This window comes from Psammomys obesus, unplaced genomic scaffold, assembly GCF_907164565.1.
Source record: "Psammomys obesus unplaced genomic scaffold, mPsaObe1.curated_primary_1811, whole genome shotgun sequence".
NCBI classification, from domain to species: domain Eukaryota; kingdom Metazoa; phylum Chordata; class Mammalia; order Rodentia; family Muridae; genus Psammomys; species Psammomys obesus.
In genome coordinates, this window is record NW_026590699.1 from 5,429,412 (window position 1) to 5,451,221 (window position 21,810).

Sequence of the window (21,810 nt, forward strand, 5' to 3'; positions counted from 1 at the left end):
GTATCCTGTGAGTGGGGTGTGTTGTATCCTGTGAGTGGGGTGTGTTGCTGTCCTGTAGAGTGGGGTGCTGTTGCTGTCCTGTAGAGTGGGGTGTGAGGCTGTTAGAAAACCCTCCACCAACCCCACCCTTTGTCGCATTTCTGTACCTGGGACCTGCTCTCCCAGGAAGGTGCAGGTTCTCTACTTTCTGACGTGATCTGATGGTATAGAGAAGATATATTCTATTTCTTTAAGGCACTTGTCCCTTCGACTGAGTGCTGAGATTTCTTTGGACTGGAAATATTGCTTTTGTCTTTTGACATGACTAGGGAAAACTTTTCATTTTTCCCATTCAGTTTTAGAGATTTACTTTAACTCTGAACTTCATGTCTTTCTCTGGTTGTAGAAAATGTGGTTGTGGCCATTTTCTGCAGCTTCTCCTCCACAGAACGCCGAGCTCACCATCTCATCTCATGGATCTAAGGGTGCTCCTGTTTCTTGTCTGCTCTAAGCATTTTGTATCTGGTCCGATTACACAGATGTGACACTTTCATTTGTGTTTTTAGTCTTCTGATCATGCAACTGTGGTTTAGGGAACAGTCTTGAGAAGGAGGGACTCAAAGATACTGAGGCTGACAGCTGTCTTTTCTAGAAGCAGATTTCTTCACCTGTAGGCCATCCTATGAAGCTGTGTGAAGCTGCTCGGATGTCATCCCACTTTCTCAGCCTCTGTCCCCTAGTCCTGTGTCCCAGGTATTATCCATAGGGATATTGGACATGTCTGCTGGCTCGCCACAGATGTAGCCACCAAAGTAGCGACACAAGGTGAGTCACCCAAGGAAGTGTTCCATCCATAGAGTCCCACAGCTCTGGTACTGATGGCCGTTTTCCGAGCCTCTTTCACCAGGGAGAACCCCTTCCTCCCAGGTCATATTACGAGTATACTGGGATAGTCCCAGTGGGACTCCAGAGCTCCAGCCCCAGCTTAGAGTTCACAAGGCCTGGGGTCAGCTTCCGTGCACTGTCCCACACAAATGTCTGTGCCTAGCATGGCAGTTTTAGTGTCACTAAAGGACTTAGCCATTTATTCACGGTTTTCTTTTTATATTTTTCTCTTCTATTCCTGATGTGTTCAAAGTATCAATCAATGTGAAGGATGACACTTTGGCCTCTGTTTTACTTTCACAAAGCAGGAAGAAAACAATGGCTGCCCCTTAACAAGTATGTGCAAATGTATAATGTGCCGAAGACACAGAGCTGGGTGATAAGGCCACTCGTGACTGCTCCACGCTGCTCTGCTCTCACCACACAAAGCAGTGACTCAGAGATGACACCAGTTCACACACAGAGAGAACAAACCAAGCCAAGAGCTAGTAGTTTCTTCATTGCTAAAGCACTCTGGATTTCTGAGAAAATTCACCAATAGTGTGAATTTAGTTGCGTACTGCTACAACTAAACAAACCAACTTGTTGCCCCTCAAGAAGCTTCTACCTAGCACTGTGCAGTTCAGACTTCTGATCTTGGCCTAACTTCTTTCCAGCTCTCTAACAATGCTAAGGACATGAACACACCGGCAGGAAGTGGAAGCATGGAGGCACTGGGCTTGGCGGGAGGCTGGTTCCCTGAAGTGTTGAACATGTGCCCGAGTAGCTGTTAACAGCTGGAAAGTCCTATGAAGGAGGACTGACAGGTCTCCAGCCATGAATTTGCAGGTGAACATTAGCTACACACATACTTAGGGCATGCTGTTCACCTACCTTCTTTATCACCTCGGGCACTGCCCACTAGGAACCTGGACACCAGGGGTGTGCTTGATAAGGACAAACAGGTAGAAATGAAGACACTCTGGGTGGGTCTGATCCGCAGAAGGTGTCCCCACCATAAGCCAAAGGCAATCATCAGTACCGTCATATAGCAAGGTCCTTGTAAGGAGATTCTCCATACCTGGAAAAGAACACACGCATTCACACATATCCCAGGGCAACAGCCCATCTCCGGACCACAGCCTCAGAGCAGAGAACTGACCCTTCAGGAAGGAACTCAGAGCCTATACACCCAGACATAATGAACACACATCCTGGGCTGAAACACACTCAGACACAGATACATATACTATGTACAATCATCTCACAGTATCCCTAGAGATTGCTAGTGGGCCCCCACACCAAGCAGCAGATACCAAAACCCTCCAGTGCTTAAATCTTTTCCTTTTAAATCTTATTTATCTATTTTTATGTGTGTGGGTGTTTTGTCTGTGTATTTGTCAGTGTACCATATTCACAGCTGGGACCCATAAAGCACAGAAGAGCATGTCAGATCCCTTGAAAATGGAGTTATCAAAAATTGTTAGAAGCCATGTAGTTGCCCCAAGTGATTCCCGCAAGGAAGAATCAGGAAGCGTATATTGGCAAACTTTCTGCAACAGCGCTATTCCCAGTTAGGGGATCCCCAGCCTCACAGGCCATCTTAGGTTTCTGTTTCTTCTTTCTCAGGGAACAACATTCTGAAACCCTAAAGTCAAGCAACAGGGCAGGGCTTGATGCAGTGAACCCACAGCTGCTGAGGGGCTGAACACCACAGGTGCACAGCAAGAACCTGCTGAAAGACGAGAAAACATAACTCTAGCTCTGCAGGATTCATAAGGTATTCAGAGAGAGGTAGAAACTGATGAACTACTAAGATAGAGAACTAACAACAGTTCAAAGGCACACGTCTATAATCCCAGCACGAGAGCGTGAGGGAGGAGGGTCTCTGAGTTCACGGCCAGTCTTAATTACACAATTAGACCTTGTCTCAAAACAAAGAGAATAATCCAAGTCCACTGCAAAGCAGGAGGATAAGGAAGGTCCTAGCAGGTCCAAAAACCCAGATTAAGCAGTCATCAGGGATGGCATTCAGGGTAGGAAGACTGCATTCTCTACAACACTGGGAAGCTCATCCAGATTCCAGTAACTTGGGACGTTTCTGATCATCCCTTCCTAGGATTCAGGGACCTAAGAGGATGTCCATCAATAATTACTATTTTGGAAAACACTATCAGATGTTTTCTATCAAATGTAAGTTGCCTACATGGAAAAGACCTACTGATGTGAACCGTTCACTTTCCTTACTTTAGGCTGCGCTAAAGTTTCCAGTCATACCTGCATGACAAAATATGAAAGATGAAAACCAGGAACTGCAATGGGAACAAGCTGCACTCGCGCAATGAAATTGCAGGGCCAAGGCACACAAATAAGTCTAGAGCTGCTACCTAGCACAGACAAGAGAAGATGCAAGGCCACGCAATGAAGGCCCAACAAAGCCTCAAGATGAAGGCCTCAAGATGAAGGCCCAGCAAGGCTCCAAGAAAACACAGGTTTCCAGTGCAACATTCATATCCTTCATCAGGTGCATTACTACCTCAAGCACCCAAAATACACTCACTTGACAAAGCCAGAACCCTTCCTTCAGGCTCCCCCATGTTTAGATCACATGGGCAACCCCCCCCAGACAGTACCAGTCAGAGCAAGCACTGTTTTATAGTGCTCACAATTATATTACTTATGTGTCACAGAGCATCATTTCACCATCAGCTTTGAATATTACAGAAAAAAAATTAATTGTGAAAACCAGGAGAAACTTTAACATAATTCTACTACACAGACGATGCCACACACTGATGTCAGAAAGGCTCAGAGCCCTACTCAAGATCTTATTGCTCATAATATGGAAACAGAACTTTACCTGCCCTGCTTGCCATGAATCACTGTTTACATCAAATGTCTCCAATTTTAAAATCCCAGATAAGCCGCTGTACTTGGAAACAAAGGTCACATGTTTCCATGAAGCCTGTCCATGATGGCACTTGTGATGGATGACCCCAACTGGCTCTAACAAAGAGGACACCCATAAATCCCTTCTACCCCAGCTTATGCCCTCCCCACCCCTTACTCTTCAAGAAAATGCACAGGAAAAATGGGGCTGTTTTTAAGTTAGGATCTAGAAGAATGGTTAATTTTCTTTGAACTTTGAGTTTAGAAATTAAAATGTATGACTTATGATGTGAGAAGGACATGAGGAGACAAAAGTCCCTGGAAGATGTCACTGACACAGTCAGAACTCCTCAAGAAGAAGCATACCTTGGCACATCTCCCAGGCGGTGAGATCAGACAGTTTAACAGTTCTTGCAGCAGAAAAGAGGTTAAGAGAAAATTGAAGGTACTAATGACAACCAGCATCTCTCCAGAGAAGGTGAAAAAGGATGTTACAGTATGAAGATAAATGTCAAAAACCAGTGATCACTCTTGGAAGCAAACAGGACTTTAAAAAGAAAATTTGAAACTGTCAGTAGCTGGGAATGGAGGCACATATTTGTAATTCTAGTACATGGGAGGCAGAGGCAGAAGGACTACCACAAGGTCAATGCTACCCTGTAGTAATAATGGGCTACAGGTTCTTCCAGGAGTCTGTAGGGTAATCTAAAACAACAATAAAACCCAAAATATTGGCTAGCTTTCATAGTGCTAGAAGGTGCACTATGAAGTAATCATTAATCATAACCAACTGTTATACCCACAGATCACCTGAGAATAGGAAACTATAGAATGCTCAGCCGGAAAGGGAACATATAGACCACGTCCCTTTCCCCAAGGTTTAGTGCTCATTGCAGAAGAGGGGTTGGAAAGAGTGTAAGAGAAAGAGGCAGTGAATGACTACTCGCGAACATCCTCTACATACAACAGGCCAGCTGCACATACGCATTCACAGCAATGTGACAGCATGCACAAAACCTGTCAAGCCCAAGCCAGACAAAATCCCAGCATGGACAGGGGAGTTGGGCATACAATCCCACCCCTAGCATCCACCCACATGGCATGGACGGCAACTGTTAGCTGCCAGGAAAGAGAGAAACAAAGTTTTTTGTAAAACTGCGTCCCAGGGTAAGTTGACCACACTCCAGCTGAAGGCCATACACTCAAGAATACTTAAGTCGCACACATTCTTTAGAGGTAAAATAAGAAAAAGCCACCAAGGTTGGGGGGGTGGACCTGACAAGAGTTGGGGGCCTGAAGACGATCAAAACACATTGTATGAAACTTGAACTTTTCAAGGAATAAAAAAAGAGAGAGCACAAAGTTAGAAGTTAAGGAGGAGGTTGGGGAGGAGCTGGTGGAAGGAGTGAATATGATCAAAATAAATTATATGAAATGCTCAAAAGTAACAGAAATGTTACTTTAAAAAAGAAGTGCCATAGAAAATGTGGAAACACAGAAAAGGGTTCAAGTACTGCTGTTCCCTATTGTCTTTTTGTGTGCGCCTGCTTCTTTGTGCTGCTATTATCATGTAAGATGCTCTTTTTTCCCCTGTATTAGGTCTGACTACAGGCAGCTCAGGCTGGACTCCTGTTTCAGCCTCCCAAAGAGCTACAATTTCAGGCTCACACTACTGGACACAGTTTCATTTCTTTTTTAAGTTTGTTTTATTTTTAATTGTGTGTATCTGTGTGGGGGTGTGCACATGAGTGCAGGTGCTCGGAGACCAGAAGTGTTGGGTCCTGGAGGAGCTTCAGGTAGACAAAGCATAAGTACAACATGCCTGTGAGTCACCTGATGTGGGTGCTGGGAACTGAATCAAGGTCTTCCACAAGAGCAGGAAGCGCTTTAGCCACTGAGCCATATCACCAGCCCCTCCTTAAGGTTAATGCTGTACCAAACACTTCCCTCTGTTTCCATACTTTAGTATTTTAATGGCTACACAGCATTCCATCAGGCAGTCAGGTTACTGCTTGGCCATTAGTTATTCAGATTGTTTACAACATTCTTTTAACACTTATTGGTTGATCTGTGGGGAGGTGCCACAGCCTGCCTATGCAGGTCAGAGGACAACTCGTGGTTTTCTGCTTCCACAGTGTGGGTCCTGGAGCCCACACTCTGGGGGTCAGGCTTGGTGGTGATCACCTTTTACATGCTTCACCATCTCACCAACAGTCCTGTTGTTGATTTGAGACTGGGTCTCACTATGTAGTCCTGGCTAGCTTGGAACTTGCTATGTAGAGCAGGCTAGTCTTGAACTCACAGAGATCCACCTGCTCCTGCCTTCTGAGTGCTGGGGATCAAAGGCGTGTGCTACCGTTCCTACCTTCAACATTTCTTAAACTTGTTCCCATGAGGAGTTAAAATTCCTTTGCTGATAAATTTGTATGTGATTGGACGTGCCAGCTGGGGAAGGGGAGGCAGCGTGTGTGCTAACGCGCACACACACATGCGCTGACCAGAGGGCAGACTCAGGCGTCGCCCCTTGAACTGGCCACCTTTTGGAGACAGGGTCTTTCAGCGGCTTGGAGGCTCTCGGTTACGGTCGACTAACTGGCCAGCAAGCCAAGGCTGTCCACTTTCCAAATGACAGACTGGAGCTGTGCACCACCTGGCCAGCAGGCCAAAAAAAAAAAATGTCTAAAATTGGAGATTTTCTTCTAGAGAAATACACAAATACTAAGTCTCTTACATTTTATCCTCAGTTTCATACTTTCTTGAAGGGGACACATCTACATTTCTGTGAAAATTGATCCCATTTATTGTTTTGACTTTTTCAAATTTATTTTCTAAAAAATGGTATCAAATTTAAATGTCATATTCTAGTTTAAAAAGAATAAAACTTGATAGACAAGGAGATTCTTTATGAGTTCAAGGTCAGCCTGGTCTAGCAAGATCCTGTCTCAAAAAAAAAAAAAAAAAAAACCAGTGAGTAAATCAAGTTTCTCCCAGGCAGTGGCAGAGGGTTGGGTTCTTACCTTTCTCAGCTTTTCTGGAGAAAATTCCAAGCCAACAAGAAACAGGGTAAAGAAGACCCCAAATTCTCCTAATGTCTCCACCTGTACAATAGACTGAAAAACAAAAGCATATTATTTAATGTTTATTTTACCAAAAGAACATGTGCTGATAATTTAGAGAAATATTCCTTACCCCTTCCCCGCCAAAAAAAAATAGTACTATTTTTTTTTTAAAGAAATAAATTCTGTGAATTTCTCTTATATCTGAGATCTTTTTGGCTTCCTGATTGTGTACACACACACACACACACACACACACACACACACACACACACACACACTTTTTCCTGATTTTCCAGAGGAATATTTATTTTTATTATAGTTTCTCTTGAGAAGCAGCTGTGGGGGTCACTGGCTTTCACACACATGGCCACTCTATCTTCATGAACACCTCTCTTCAGCCCCCTCCTGGGGAAAAGGGAGCCCCAAAGCTGAGGTTAAGGCCAATTCACACTGACTTCTTAGTTGGAAATGAGTGTGTCTAAGAAGGGAAGTTTTTCTTATAAGGTGAACTTTCACATTTGACCACATCCCAGAGGTTTTTATACGTAATATATATGTATTTGACTCATTTGCCATTTGTTTTTAAGACTGTCATACTAAACGAAAAGAAACAGAACAGTACATATGTTTTAATATTTTTAAGTGTTTGTGTAGTATTCCTGTGACCTCATGCTGTCCTGAGCTCATCCTGAGCTAAGTTTGCCAGCGTTCTTGTTCTGCTTTTATTTGTACCTTCCATGTTCACCTTTCTTGCTGCTTTATTTTTACCATGCCTCTTGTTTACAATGCTTTTGTTTGGATACCGTTGTAAAGTCTGTCCTTCAACATGGGAGTTTATTTCACTTACTGCAATGCCAGATGTGATTTCCTTGACATCTTCTTGTTTTTATGCTTCCTTATGGTTACTTCTATTTTCCTTTTATTTCTCTTCCCTTTTCTTGGTCAGACCATAGCTATGATGCCAAAATGATACACTTAAATCTCCATTTCTCAACTTCATAATGAAAGCCTATCAACTTTCTATAGGAAAAAGTTCCTGGCTTGGCTCTCCTAACTATGGCTCATTTTTGGCTAGCACGCTCTTGGGTCTTTACTCAGGATCACATTACCTTCCTATGGTACAGCTGACTTGTCAGCATGCTCGTACTGACTTGTTTGTGAGCTTTCTCTGCTCCCGTGTGCCTGCTTGTAGCCTCAACACTCTAGAGGCGAGAGGCAAGAGGAAGTGGAGCGTCCTCCTAAATCTTACACAGTTCTCTGTGAGTGGAAGTACTTGTTCCGAACATGAACCTGCACAGCTCACTGTGCTGTGGGGCCTTTGAGCCCCTCATGGAATGGAGGGCTGCCTGCACAGCAAGTTAATTTCTCCCTGGAAGGCCCAGAGCTTATAGCCTGAGCAGGCCAGGCCAGCCGCTCTTTTCCTGGCCAAGGATCATTTGCTGCTAAGAGCAGTCTCGTGTGGCTATCAGACTTCAGCCTGGGAAGTCACTGGGCTCCTCTGACATGGTTCAGGAACGCCAACTAGAGCATCCTGCAGGCACCCTGTGCACTGCCTCCTTCCGCTCCCCTGGGGTGTCTTGCAACATGAGCAGGGGTCTGAGGCTGCTCCTGTGCCCTCCTGGATCATTTCCTCCATCAAGAGCTCATAGCACCCACTCTAAGGGTCCTCTTTTCACTGTCCCCACCTACATGTATTTGAGTGACACATTCAAAATGCTTAGGACCTTTTTTCCTGCCAGAAGTGTGTTTATTTCCTTACGACAGGGAGTAGCAACCTGCTCCACAGATGAGTTCAGTGAAAGAAGCCTTAATGTCCACTGTCTCTTGAGACTGGTACTTCAGTCAGCTTTCCCAAACAAAAGGAACTGCATAAAACTACACCAAGACCAACATTTCCTATTGATTTACTGTCTGAATAGTGACCTGGATAATCTAGACCATCGTATCACTAGAAATGCAATTTTTAAAATATTAATGTAATTTAAAGTGACAGAACAGCCTATCACTGAGCATCCCTGCATCAGGAATTGCAATATTCCCATAGATTAGCATCAAGGGTGTCTTTGCCTGGTATCTTCATTGACTCAAGCTCAGATCTGTTTAGTCTTCGTTCATGTTTCTTTGGCATCATGTTAGACACTAAAACAGTTAGAAACATCTGTACCTTAATGCTGTTTAGCCCTGAGGGCCCCAGAAGCACACCACAGATGATATAACCAAACATTGTAGGCAATCCTATTGTCGTACACAGCCAGCCACATGGTAAGGATAGCATTCCTATGGTCACGATGTCCTAGCACAGAAAGAAAAGGTAAGAATCACAGAGCGGCTGGCCGGGAGGATAGAATGGGTAGGAGGTCTCTCATTCATCTCATTAGAATAAAAAACATGTGATGAAAGTGAGAGGAAGAATTCTCATTACTGCTGTCTTGCACAGAAGTTGAGAAGCTTCAACTGTGCCCTAAGAGATAAAGCTCAGTCCTGATAGGACTTGTCTGTTCAAGCTCTTAAAGCATTGTATGATTCTTGAGTATTTGAGTTCCGTGGTTCTGATCCCAGGGCCCTAAGAGCTTATATGCTAATTCATGGTACCTTCACCATTGGATTCCTTACCAGTTTATAACTGTAGAATAGGCTCTCTGGGCCCATTCTAGTCAACACAGACAGTAGCACCTGACATGACTTTCGTCCTCCTATAAAAATTAGCCCCTGGGAGGTGCCCTTGGGCATCCTGTCTTCTCTGTCCATCAGAGAGACTATCTGAAACTCAAACATAGTGCTGTATGTACTCAGGAGACTTAGACAGGAGAACTGCTAAATTCAAGGCTAATCTGCACTGCAGGATGAGTTCCAGGCCAGCCCAGGCTCCGTAATAAGAAAGAGCCCACCCCAACAAAAGAAAACAAAACAAGAAAGGCTTCCGAAAGGACTGATCTGAGTGTTCCAGTGGAGTGTCTGACAGCAAGAAGGCTGACATTCTGTGTGAGGCTGGAGCCACAGCTCAGCCTCACGCTGCTCATGGAGCTCAGCCTGGCTGGCCAGCCCCAGGATGACAGGTGCAGCTTGCCTTAATGAAGTGGTGGTCTGCACGTGGGATAGTGGAATCTCTGGGCTTGGTCAGAATATACTGGTTGTTCTGGGAGTCGATAAGCATGCTGAGGCCCAGGCCCTCCTCCACTTCCCTCTTTGTGATATTCTGCTTGGAATTGGCCTCCTCCTCCTCCACTCTCAGAACTGCCTCAAAGTTGACGCCTTTGACCTGTAAGAACAACCAGTATATTACAATTCGAATTAAATGCTTTCACATTAACATTTAAAGAGTAAAGACTAAAAGAATGACAGAAATGTTTTAGTATTCTGTTACAAAAGGATCAGTAATGCTAAATCTGATACTAGGGTCTGTAAACCCAGCTTACAAGGGTAAGCTCAAGTCCTACCTGGACTCCAGGGCAAATGCAATACCTTGGCGACTTGGCAAGATCCCATCTCAAAATAAAACTGAGAAGGCTGGGTGTGTAACTCAGTGGCATGGCACTTTCCCAGCAATGTGCACAGCCCTGGGCTTAACACCCAGTACTTCCAACAAACAAAACATACAAACCCAATAGTGTCCATTAGCCAGGATTAGGGAATTTTTCAATAGAAGAATTTAAGGGTAAAAATATTAGCACTTATGCTACTTCCAAACATCTCTTTACTTGGTTCATAGTATATTCTTTCAAACATTTATAGCTCTAGAAATAATTAGGAGCTCCTTTCCAATCCCAGAATGAGTGAGCGAAGCACCCTGCTCCTTCCGTGTATCTGTTGTCCCCATACACTTCTGCTCTTACTCTGGTTTGGGTTTACTCCATAACTGTCTGTAGGTCCACAATTCTTTGCATCAGTATGAAATCAGATCCTTTTCCCTAAAGATCTCCCCATGACAGATGAGAAGCCCAAATCCTTCTGCTATGAGTCTGTCTTTTGCAAAATGTAAGAGACTCCCCAGAAGACAAGCACTGCAACCCAACCACCTCAACTTCCTGATTCCAGAGTTCCAACCCAAGCTGAGAGGCAAAGCTGGGGTCTGGAGACATGCCCTTCATACAGGAGTGACTGCAGGTGTTACAGGAGAAAGCAGAGCCAGGTGGTGGTGGCACCTCTAATCGCAGCACTCAGGAGGCAGAGGCAGGCCTATCTCTGACTTTGAGGCCAGCCAGGTCTACAGAGTGAGTTCCAGGACAGCCAGAGCTGTCTCAGAAAACTAAAGAGAGAGAGTGCAGAATAACTAGCTCACTCTGAACACACATCATATTAATCTCAACATGGCACAGAGTGCTTTGGCTTATCCCCATTCTCAGCTTCACTAAGATACACATGTGAGTATCTTGAGCGTGCCAGGGCCCGTGCTCATAGCTTAGCCAGTGGAGGGACCGCTCTGGAGTTCTGCTTACCGATTTATTGTCGTCAAACGCATGCTCCTCTATCTCCTCCTCCAAACGGTCCGCTGCTTTCCTCACGTCTTCGAGAATCTCGTCGAGCATGGACAGACTCTTGTTCTGATGCTGCATATTTTTCAAGGCTTCCACTTGGTGTTTTTCTGCAGCAAGAAGTTCCACATATTCTGTCTCTTCCTAGCAATCCATAAAACATGAAGATGTGGTCAAGGCTATGCTAGGCTACGACTTCCTCAGGTGCGCTGAAGGCTCTCATCTGGATTAGACCCAGGAGAAGTTTCTAGGTCACAGGGCCATTTGTACAGGTGCAACTCTAATTCCAACCAGCAGAGGGAGGCAAGCATCCTACCCTGCCCAGATATGCTGAGCCTGGCAAGATGTGCAGAGCAAGCATCACAGAAACACCAAAGAAGAAAGCAACAGCAAATGGGCTTGCTCACCACCCACCACAGTCCTCTGCTAACACGAAACCACATGCTGAGCACGGCTACATTACAGGCCCACAGCACGAGGCACAGAGGCAAACGGATACCTCATTACTCTGAGTTGACAGGTTGAGTACAACCCAATCCTAGTCAGTTTGAGTTGAGCACTGGGACTTACGTGACATGGGCAGGCACCTCCTAGAGGCAACGATGGCACAAACTGGCTTCGGGAGGAGTGCTCCCTCCAGTCAGCCTTCCTAATTTTGTGTGTCACCCCACCCCGAAGTCCCACCCCCTGACAGACCCCTAGAAAAAGCAGGTTCCTCCCCCAGGTTGGTGGCTGACCTTGATGGCGGCCTCCCTCAAAGCCTCCAGCCGCTGCTTGCTGCTCTCTTTCATGTTGACCACATCCCTGTAGTCCCCCTGCAGGGCTCTCTGCAGTCCATAGATCGCCTGGAAGACTGAATTTTCACTCTCGTTCAACTCTTTCTGGAAAATTTCAAAGGTGTGCACCTGGAAGAGCTTCTCCTCCCTGGAGAGGCTGGTGTCCTTCTCCACTGCTCGAATGGCATTCTTGAGCTTGTTCAGAACCACGTTCTTCTGCCGCAGGAGCCCAGTGAGCCGCCGGCAGCTGTCCAGGACCCACTGCTTCCTCTGCATGGCCGTGGCGCCCTTCCCTCGGTGTAACTTGATGGCATGCTTTGCGACCTCCTCGTGCTCTGCAGCGCTGGCTATCAGGTGACAGAAAGGAAGCAGCATCCAGAAGAGACTCTCATCCAGCACCTTCATGGTCCAAGGATGGAGGGTGGGGCACACAGACTTCTGCTATAATCGGCTCTCATTTTACACACACATTTTCAGCTGAAAAACAAACAGGGTACCGCATCAGTGTCTGACCTCACCGTGTCCAGATCACAATCAAATCCTGAATGCCAACAAACTGTAAGAGGAGAGTAAAGGGCCTTCATCTGACTTTAAAGACAGTGGTAAAAGTTTAAAACATAGCCCGTCCAGGCACAATGTCAAATGTCTGTAATGCCAGCCCTTAGGAGAGGGAGAGAGGCAGATTGGGTTGGGAGTTCAAGGCCAGCCTATATGAGATAACATCTTGTCTGGAAACAACCCGAGAACAAGTAAAACAGTAAGTAAATTACACACAGGTTCATACACTGACCATGTGTGAAAGACAAAAAACTATCCTACTTAAGAAGAGTACAAGTACAAGTACATGAAAAAATCAACTTCCATCCCACAGGAAGCCAGTCTTCTGAGATGATGAGTGGTATGCTCGGCCACTCTGCTTGCTTTCCAAATCCTTGTGGAAATTTTCCAGAATAAGCCCTCGTTAATGAAATAAACACGAAGATTAAAGATATTCACAAGTGTCCCTGGAGCCCTAGAACTTGATCAAATGTTCAAACCATTTCCATCACTGAAACTCAGGTTCATTCTCGTTTCCTCTGAGGGAGACCTAGCACAAACATATCGGTGTCTGGCAAAAAGAACAGAGATAACCTGGTTCCTGAAGTTTTGCTTGAGGGCGTGAGGAAGGTCTTGGTGCCAGCTACAGCTGAGATGACTAGAAGACACTGCCGGGGCGGATGAGAGCACTATTTTAGAAGCCGGTAGCAGCAGTGCTCAGTAATGGTCACTGAGAAAGAATGATCTTGGAGGGTAAAAAACAGACCCAAGGAAAAAAAAACAAAAACAAAGGTTAGAGAGGTCAAGGGAATTAAACCCTAGAAGTTACCAATGGAACAGGCTGTACCTGGAAGTCCTGGCCACAAGGAGTTATGCCCACAAAGGAAATGAAATGGACCGTCTTCACATGTTTTGCAGCTCATGGATATACCCCACCTAATATCTCTCTCTCATTAATTATACAGTATCATGCCTGAATGTATGTCTGCAGACCAGAACAGGGCAGCATATCTCACTACAAAGGGTTATGAGGCACCATGTGGTTGCTGGGAATTGAACTCAGGACTTTTGGAAGAACAGCCAGTGTTCTTAACCTCTGAGCCATCTCTCCAGCTCCCCTCTCTCTTTTTTAAAGATTTATTATTATGTATATAGTGTTTTGCCTGTATATACACAGGTGCCCCAGAAGAGGGCACCAGATTCATTATAGATGGTTGTGAGCCAACATGTCATTGCTGGGAATGAGCAGTCAGTTCTCTGAGCCATCTCCCACTTAAACTTTTAATGGAGCCTGCAACTGTCTGTCATAAGGCCTCCCCCACCCTAAACATACCAGTATTTCATCTGCCCAGCAATCCACCTCTAAAACATACATATCTTCACTACAAACCCCAGTGATTTTCCTGACAAAGAAGGCTAGCTGTAACAAAATGAAAGGCAGCATTTCTAGAGATTGCATTGTGACATAACCAGGAAGGAAGAGACAATGGCAACAGGCTAAGAAAAAACAAACATAAGATCTTGGATCTCTGAGTTCAATGCCAGCCTGGTCTACAGAGCAAGTTCCAGGACAGCCAGGACAACAGAGAGGAACCATGTCTCAGAAAACAAAACAAAATATGAGAACTCAAAAATCCTAGAGGCCAGGTCATTTAGTGAGGGCTACTACATGTAAGTGCTTTAACATGCTGATTCTAAAAATATATTGTTTCTCTTGGGTTTGGGTTACTATTGCTTTGATGAAACACCATGACCAAAGCAACTATGGGGAAGAAGGGTTTATTTGGCTTAGGCTTCCAAATCACTGCTCATTATCGAAGGAAATCAGGACAGAACTCAAGCAGGACAGGAACCTGGAGGCAGGAGCTGATGCAGAGGCCACGGAGGGCGCTGCTTACTGGCTTGCTCCTCATGGCTTGCTCAGCTTCTTTCTTATAGAACCCAGGACTAGCCCAGCAGTGGTCCCACTCATAATGGGTTTGGCCCTCCACATCAATCACTAATTAAGAAAATCTCCTACAGGATTACAATACAGTTCTCCTCCCACCCCTGCCCTTTGAGATAGGGTTTCTCTGTTTTATCTCTGGCTGTCCTAGAACTCCTAGAACTCACTCTGTAGACCAGAACTCAGAAATCTGCCTGCTTCTGCCTCCCGAGTGCTGGGACTAAAGGCGTGTGCCCCCACAGCCAGGCTGGAGGCATCTGTATAATTGAGGGTCCCTCCTCTCAGACTTTAGCTTGTGTCGAGCTGACACAAACTAGCCAGCACGCTGTTAAACCAGTGGAATGCCACCGTGGTCAGAGTAATACTCGAAATCCAAGAAAACAGCACATTGTGGTTTAAGTCAAAGCATTAGACTGCAGCAGGACTTGGCTGGCGGGACTAAGTGTCCAGAGAAGGTGCTGCAGGAGCTTTACTCCATGCAGGTATCCCACACCGGTTACCAGTTCGAAAGCAAACTCGCCATTTCCTCTACATGGCTATACAGTGTTCCCAGGGAGGCGCCCCCCTCCTTTACAGGGGCCAGCGGCAGCCTCCCCAGAAATAGGGCAGGAACTCGGAATCCTTTGCTTATGCTTCTCACGTCCCCCAGAACATCTCCAAATGTGATTATTTTACAGATCTTTCTCATGCTTTACAAACCCTACTTGGAACAGTATGTGAGAATGGCATAATACACTCATTTCTGCTTCCTTCCTCAACCAGGTTCCTGGAATCAGCTATTCTTCCAGTTCTTAAGGGAAGGAGTTCATTTTTAGGACAACTTTTGAGGATTCGGTTGTGTGAGCAGTAATATTTTTTATAAAAGATACTTATAATCTGAACATGATATTGAAATTATCTAGACACCTTTAAAACACAGACAACTTTTAGATAAGTTCATTTTCTCTTACCTTCAAATCTGCCTACAAAATCCTATGAACTACTAAACTATAGTATTTTTTCTTGAGTACATTAGTAAACATTTTTAGTTTGTTGTTACTTTTAATTACTAAAAAAGACATTTGGATGACAGGTATGATGGTAGACACTCGTAATCCCAGTACTCAGGAGGCTAAGGCAAGAAGGCCAGGAGTCTGAGGTCACTACGGACTATAGAGAAAGTTTTAGGCCAGCCAGGCTACATAAGAAGACCACATTTCCCCCCAAAGGCAATAATGATACTAATAAAATGGAAAGACACTTTGGGCTTCTGTAATATTGAGCAGATACCTACAACAGCCTGGACAAATCTCAACACTGACTGCAGAGATTCCCCACAAGGCAAAAATACTGTAAAGTACACTTAACATTCTCAAAATGGCCATATGATTGGGATGCCAGTCGGATGAGTAGTTGTTAGGGCAAGGACCAGGAGGTGGTGGCCATGGCTACTAAAAGGAGCAGGAGGGATCCCCACGAGCCAGATAGGCTTGGAACGATGGGCAAGGATGAGGGATGAGGATGCCGGTACACACTCACTCATCCTGGGCTCCTACAACTGGGTAATCTGGACAACATCCCAAATTTGACTGATGACAGCTTCCTGCTTATATATGGCTCAGAGGGCAAAGCACTGTTCCTGGAGAAAGCAAGTGAAGGCTCTACTCCATCTAATTTTTCTTATTATTCTTACAACTGCACTCAGATCTACAGTCATCTTAAAGGAGTTTTAAAGTTATTTTATTATTTATCAAATTTCAGATTTATTTATTTTGTTATTTTTGTGTGTCTGAGTGTTTTGCCTACAGGTACGTGTATGTACCATATGTGGGTCTGGTACCCATGGAGATCAGAAGAGGATGCCAGAGAGCTGGAACTGGAGTTACAGGTAGTTGTGAGCTCCCATGAGGGTGCAAGGAATAGAACCCAGGCCTTCTGGAAGTGCTCTTAATGGCTGAGTCAACTCAAAATAAGTTTAAGTTGCTCACAAGTAACCCTAAGGAGGCACAGAGTTTAGAACTAAGCCTACCACTATTTTTATATTTGAATGAGGAAATGCCCTAAACAGAAACAGAAACTACTTACTTTCCTCTCTCCCTCTCTCTCTCTACCAGGGTCCAGGGTCTCTCTGTATATATGTAGCTCTGGATGTCCTAGTACTCACTATGAAGACTAGACTGGCCTCAAACTCAGAGATTCCCCCCTGTCTCTGCCTCCCAAGTGCTAGAATTAAAAGTGGGTGAAACTACACCTGGCTTTCTTTTTTTTTTTTTTCTTTTTTCTTTTTGTTGTTGAGGAAGAAACTTTCTGAGAGCCAGACTCTTGGCTACTCATCATTTAGAACAGCAACATCAACACTTCCAGCAGAAGAGACACATTCAGTATAAGAATTTAGCCAGGCCTGGTGGTGCATGCCTGTAATCCCAGGCATCTGGGAGGCAGAGGCAGGTGGATCTCCGTGAGTTCGAGGCCAGCCTGGTCTATAAAGCAAGTCCAGGACAGCCAAGGCTGCACAAAGAAACCCTGTCTCAAAAAACAACAAAACAAAACAAAACAAACAAACAAAAAAAGAATCAAATAATTTTTCCAGGCATGGTGACTGATTCTTCTAATCTCAGCCATAAGTTTTAAGAACAATTTGGGATATATGGCAAGTTCCAGACCAGACCAGACTACCTAACAAGATTGTGCCTCAAAACAAAAAAACACAAAACAACAACAAAAACATCAGAGCCTTTAATACCAGCACTGGGAAGGCACAGACAAGTGGTGCTATGTGAGTTTGAGGTTAGCCTGGTCTACATAGCAAGTTTCTTGACAGCCAGAGCTACCTAATGAGACCCTGTCTCATAAAAACAAAATAAAAGAATCATAAAATTTACTTCAAAACTTATTAAGAAGAAAAAAAAAATCTTATTTTTCATTTCCAAAACACGGTGTTACTACATAAGGCAGGTGGGCTACTTTCAAACTCCTCGTTCCTCTAGCTCAGTCTCCAAAGTGGAATTCTGTCCTTTACAAGACAACATTTGAGTAGGCTAAAGAAGGAGAGATGGATATGAGACAGCGAAGAAAAGTCTCAATAGGGAAAAAAATTCCTGAATTAAAGTCCTGTTTATTTGTTTGTTTTTTGAGCCAGTCTTACTATGTAGCCCTGGCTGGTCTGGAACTAGCTATGTACACTAAGCTGGCCTCGAACTCAGAGGGATCTGAGTCTCTGCCTCCCAAGTCCTGGGATTAAAGGAGTGCTCTACAACAGCAAAGCCTATTTTAAATTCTAAATTCCATTTCAAAAGAGCACTTATACCCACATAAACACAACAGGTAGTTGGTAAAGATGAAGCGTATTATTCATATCTAATTACTACAAGAACTAGAAAACAAGAAGGAACATGTAAATGAAGAGGAGGTTCTTATGATTCCTAAAGTACTTTTTAAACTTGGGGCAGGGAAGCATTCATTAGTTGGCCAATCCTTGAAACTACTTTGGAAGGGAAAATAAAAAACAAAACAAAAAATGATTATATGGAAGAGAAATAAGATGTCATGAACCAAAGAAAGATGAGAAAAACAGAGGCTGAGCAAACAGTGATTTGACTTATAGCAGAGAACCATAGCGTCTTGATGGTGTCCAAAGGGCTGTTTAAACAGCTACTTTATTTGTTCAAGAGGTACCAGCTTAAGTCCACAAAGAAAGGAGACAGCGCCTACTCACTAGCCAGCTGCTTGTGTTTGTTCTTTCTTTAGTTAGGGAAGCCAAGAAGGAGAAAAAGGTCTGTGAAGAAAGAGGTCCTTTCAGCAACAGCAAATATTTCTCTGGTAAGTAAGCAAATCCACTTTGTGCCCCAGGAAGAGGGGCTGGATGCTGAAATAAAGCCACTAAGATCTACACAAGAGGATGGAGCCAGAGGTTAAACCCACTGTGCTAGAGTGACCTTCAATGTCACTTTCAACTTACTTGATTGGTTACACCCAATGGGCGGGGGGAGCAACCACACACACCTAAATTAAGAATCAAGACTCCCTGGGGGATGAGTAAAACACCTGGGCTGCTGGTTGACTATGACACCTCCCGGGCTGTATAAGCTTAAGTCATGTGTTGCTGGGCACCGCACACCCCTTATAAAAGACAATCTTGATGTGTCCGTTTCCAGGTATGTCTTTAAAAAGAGGCTGTCTGCCTCAGTACCTCACAGGGCAGGACACAAAAAATCCCAGGGACGAGCAAAAACGGGAGGCTCAGGGAGCTGATTCTCCGAGTCTGGGGGAAGTCTTGGGAAAGGGAGCCCCCGAAGCCACTGCAAAGAACTTCTAGAAAAGGAGCCCCAACCCCCAGGAAAGTAGACAAAGGCGGTCCCCTAGGAAGGGGCCCCTTCTGGAAGAGACAACCCAAGAAGGAGTAGGGTAGGAGTCCCCAGGATTGAGCTCCCCGAAGGGGACCCTGGTGGAGCGCGTCTCAGGACAGGAGCCCCGCGGCAGCAAAGCTCACCCCGATGGAGGAGGCCGCTCTCTGGACAAGCAACCTCAGCATCACTGTCCCCGATCGGGAGCTCCCCAGAGCGGCGAGCAAAAGGACCGACGTGGACTTGCCCACATCTCTCCTGGCCGCGGGACCAGGACACGGGGGACGGCACCGCCCTCTTCTTACTTCAGACTCTTCTGACGTGCGACAGAAAAGTAGTTGCTGCCCCTTTAAGCAGGCTGCCGGTGAACAGCTCCGTCGGCCTTTGCGCGGCGCGTTGCACTCCGGGAACTGGAGTTTCCAGAGCTAGCCGGCGAGTCGCCTTCCATAGGATGCGTAGCCTAAGAGCCACAGAACATCAACAGTCTCCGAAAGAGAGGTTGCGGTTTTCAGAAAACGCCGTACCTCAGAGCTGAAGAGCGCCTGCCTGCACTGCACCTGGAGAGGCTAAGGCTGCCAAGCTTCCCAGTCGGCGAAAGCGAGCGTCAGTATACTGCGCCTGCGCAGAGTCTGCAGCGTTCGCCTGCGCCGAGGGAGAGCGTCGTGCGCTTGCGCAGAAAGCCGGAGCCGCTTCGGCAGCGTTGGGGAGCATGGTAGGTGGCAGGGTTTGCGCTTGGCAGGTGCGGCCAGAGCAGGGTGCGGAGGTCACCGCTCCGTGGCGGCTTCTGGATAACTGAACTGAGGGGCCCGGGTGTCCCCGTCAGAGTATTGAGGGAGGGGCACGACTGACTTGAAGAGGCATGGCGTGGAGAGGGATGTGAGGAACCCAGTTGGGTCTCTGGGAGGGCAGCGGCGCCTGGTCGGCCCGGTACTGACCGGACCGGAGGGCGGGACGGGGCTGTGCGAAGGGTGACACCTGCCTGCTGGGCGGAGCCGACCCGCGTTTGAGTGGACAGTGACGCCGACTAGGGCGGAGCTGGCGGAGTTCTGCCAGCTCTGGATCCGGGGAGGTTTCTGGAAGAGATGGAAGGAAGCAATCCCGGGGAGGTGGTGCGCGAGTCTGCGGGGTGAGGATGGTTTGTGATCCGCGCAGCTGGCGCCGGGCGAGGAGATCACCAATTGCCTCCTCCGTTCTAAAGCCAAGATCAGGCTGGGGATCCCGGAGACTGGGAGGGACGGGCAGAACGCCTAGGAAGAGAAGGGTTAGCCTAGTTAGCCTAGGAGAGTTGTGCAAAGGCCTAGGACCAGGGGGCGGGCGTCTGACAGTTCCATTCCTTGGACCCCTAGAGGGTCCACGCTCCGAAAGGCTGCGGGTGGATTGGAGCCGAGGAAGACACGTTTTGTCTCTGTCCTTAGAGGGATGTCTGCTTGGCTTGGAGTTTGTGTAGAGGAAACAGGGCAGAGGACCGAACCTCAGAGAGGGAAGAGGGGATGGAATGAATACCGAGAAGGGTGAGGCTGGAAAACTAGAAGATGTATGAACCTAAAAACCAAGAAATAGTAAGGTATGAACTTAAAAATCAAGCCGCCCAGAGACTCTTCTGACCCAGCGGCCAAGCCACTCATCTATATGCATGTGAACAGGAACATATCTTGGAAAGGAAATACTGGGAGGCTGAAGATCTGGAAGCATTTGGCTGAAGCGCTCTTCAGGCCTGCACATGCCAAAGCACAGTTAACCTACAGTGGGCCACAAATTTATTTGATCAAATGGTTGTCCTGTGATCCCTTTGCAAATTGTCCTTAAGAGGAGGTATTTTGCTAAGCGTCTCTGGAAGGGCATTTTACAGATGCTTTAAAAAATCTCATATAGGATCACTTTCGTGCCCAGATTGTGTGTTGTTTTTCACAAGATAACATATAAAACGTTTGGAACTTTTCGTTCTGGCTTCCACTGTTCAGAAGATCGACTTGTCCTGCTTTCTGTACATCTCACTGATTATCACTTGCTGAAACAATTCTGAACAGCTCCTGGTGCATTTTGAGTAACTGTGTTGAGCTCTGTGGGAGACTATGAAAACACAAATCAGTGGCTGCAGGCACTTTTAACAGTAGTCTGTTGTAAATTTAGTTTTGAAATATCTGGGAGTGATGAAGATGAGCCATTGGGAATGTTAAACAGAGTATACCCGCCAAAGGATGACCCTGAAGGAGCCGTTAGTCTTGATAGCTTTTTAATGTGATATTTTATTGCATTTTAAGACCCAAAGACCAAAAGAGTGAAGTGCTGGCTGAGCTGTGAGAGCTCCTTTTTCAGAGCACCTGAGTTCCATTCCCAGCCTCCCGCAACTTAATTGCTTGTAACTCCAAATCCAGGGAAGGTAAAGTTCTCTTCTGGCATCTGTAGGGTATGCGTGCGCATGCACATGCTAACACACAGCATATGTATATTTGACAGGGCATGATGGCATATACTTTTAATCTCAGCACTTGGGAGTCAGAGGCAGGTATGTCTGTGGGTTCAAGGCCAGCCTGGTCTACATAACAAGTTCCAGGCCAAACAAGGCTATGCCAATCCTTGAGGTCAATTGGACTATCTCAGTTTTTATTTCAAGAGTTTTATACATTTTAGGGGCCAGTAAGGTGGCTTTGCAGGAATGGGTACCTGCCACCAAGCTTGATGACCTGAGTTCAATCCCTGTAATTTATATGGTGGTTAAAGAGGACCAACAATACAGTTGTTTTTACATATACAAACACACATTGTGGCACAGACACACAAAATAAATATGAATGAAAAATAAAAATCCTGAGCAAAGTCTGGTGCAGTGGAGCACACCTGTAATCCCAGCACTTGGGGAGGCAGAGGCAGGCGAATCTCTGTGAGTTCGAGGCCAGCCTGGTCTACAGAGTGAGTCCAGGAGAGCCAAGGCTACACAGAGAAGCCCTGTCATGAAGAAACAAATCC

The 21,810-nt window shown here is 45.8% G+C and overlaps 2 protein-coding genes across 6 annotated transcripts in view; one reads left to right on the forward strand and one right to left on the reverse strand.

Annotated features, from left to right (window-relative positions):
• Positions 1–19,400, reverse strand: part of Tmco3 (transmembrane and coiled-coil domains 3) — a 35,074-nt gene extending 15,674 nt beyond the window's left edge. For 2 of the 3 annotated variants that reach the window (XM_055608403.1, XM_055608401.1), the window contains exons 1-7: positions 18,990–19,400; positions 12,001–12,516; positions 11,228–11,407; positions 9,859–10,050; positions 8,956–9,084; positions 6,750–6,842; positions 1,738–1,924 (exon numbers count right to left, since the gene is read on the reverse strand). In XM_055608403.1, the coding sequence (XP_055464378.1) occupies positions 1,738–1,924; positions 6,750–6,842; positions 8,956–9,084; positions 9,859–10,050; positions 11,228–11,407; positions 12,001–12,444 (1,225 nt within the window). In that variant the 5' untranslated portion in view covers positions 12,445–12,516; positions 18,990–19,400. Of the gene's footprint in view, positions 1–1,737; positions 1,925–6,749; positions 6,843–8,955; positions 9,085–9,858; positions 10,051–11,227; positions 11,408–12,000; positions 12,517–13,170; positions 13,275–18,989 lie in introns of those variants that run through there. The other variant, XM_055608402.1, reaches the window with a different exon arrangement.
• Positions 19,400–21,810, forward strand: part of Dcun1d2 (defective in cullin neddylation 1 domain containing 2) — a 33,015-nt gene continuing 30,604 nt past the window's right edge. Inside the window, exon 1 of one of the 3 annotated variants that reach the window (XM_055608404.1) lies at positions 19,400–19,555. In XM_055608404.1, the coding sequence (XP_055464379.1) occupies positions 19,553–19,555 (3 nt within the window). In that variant the 5' untranslated portion in view covers positions 19,400–19,552. Of the gene's footprint in view, positions 19,556–21,171; positions 21,224–21,810 lie in introns of those variants that run through there. The other 2 variants (XM_055608406.1, XM_055608405.1) reach the window with 2 other exon arrangements.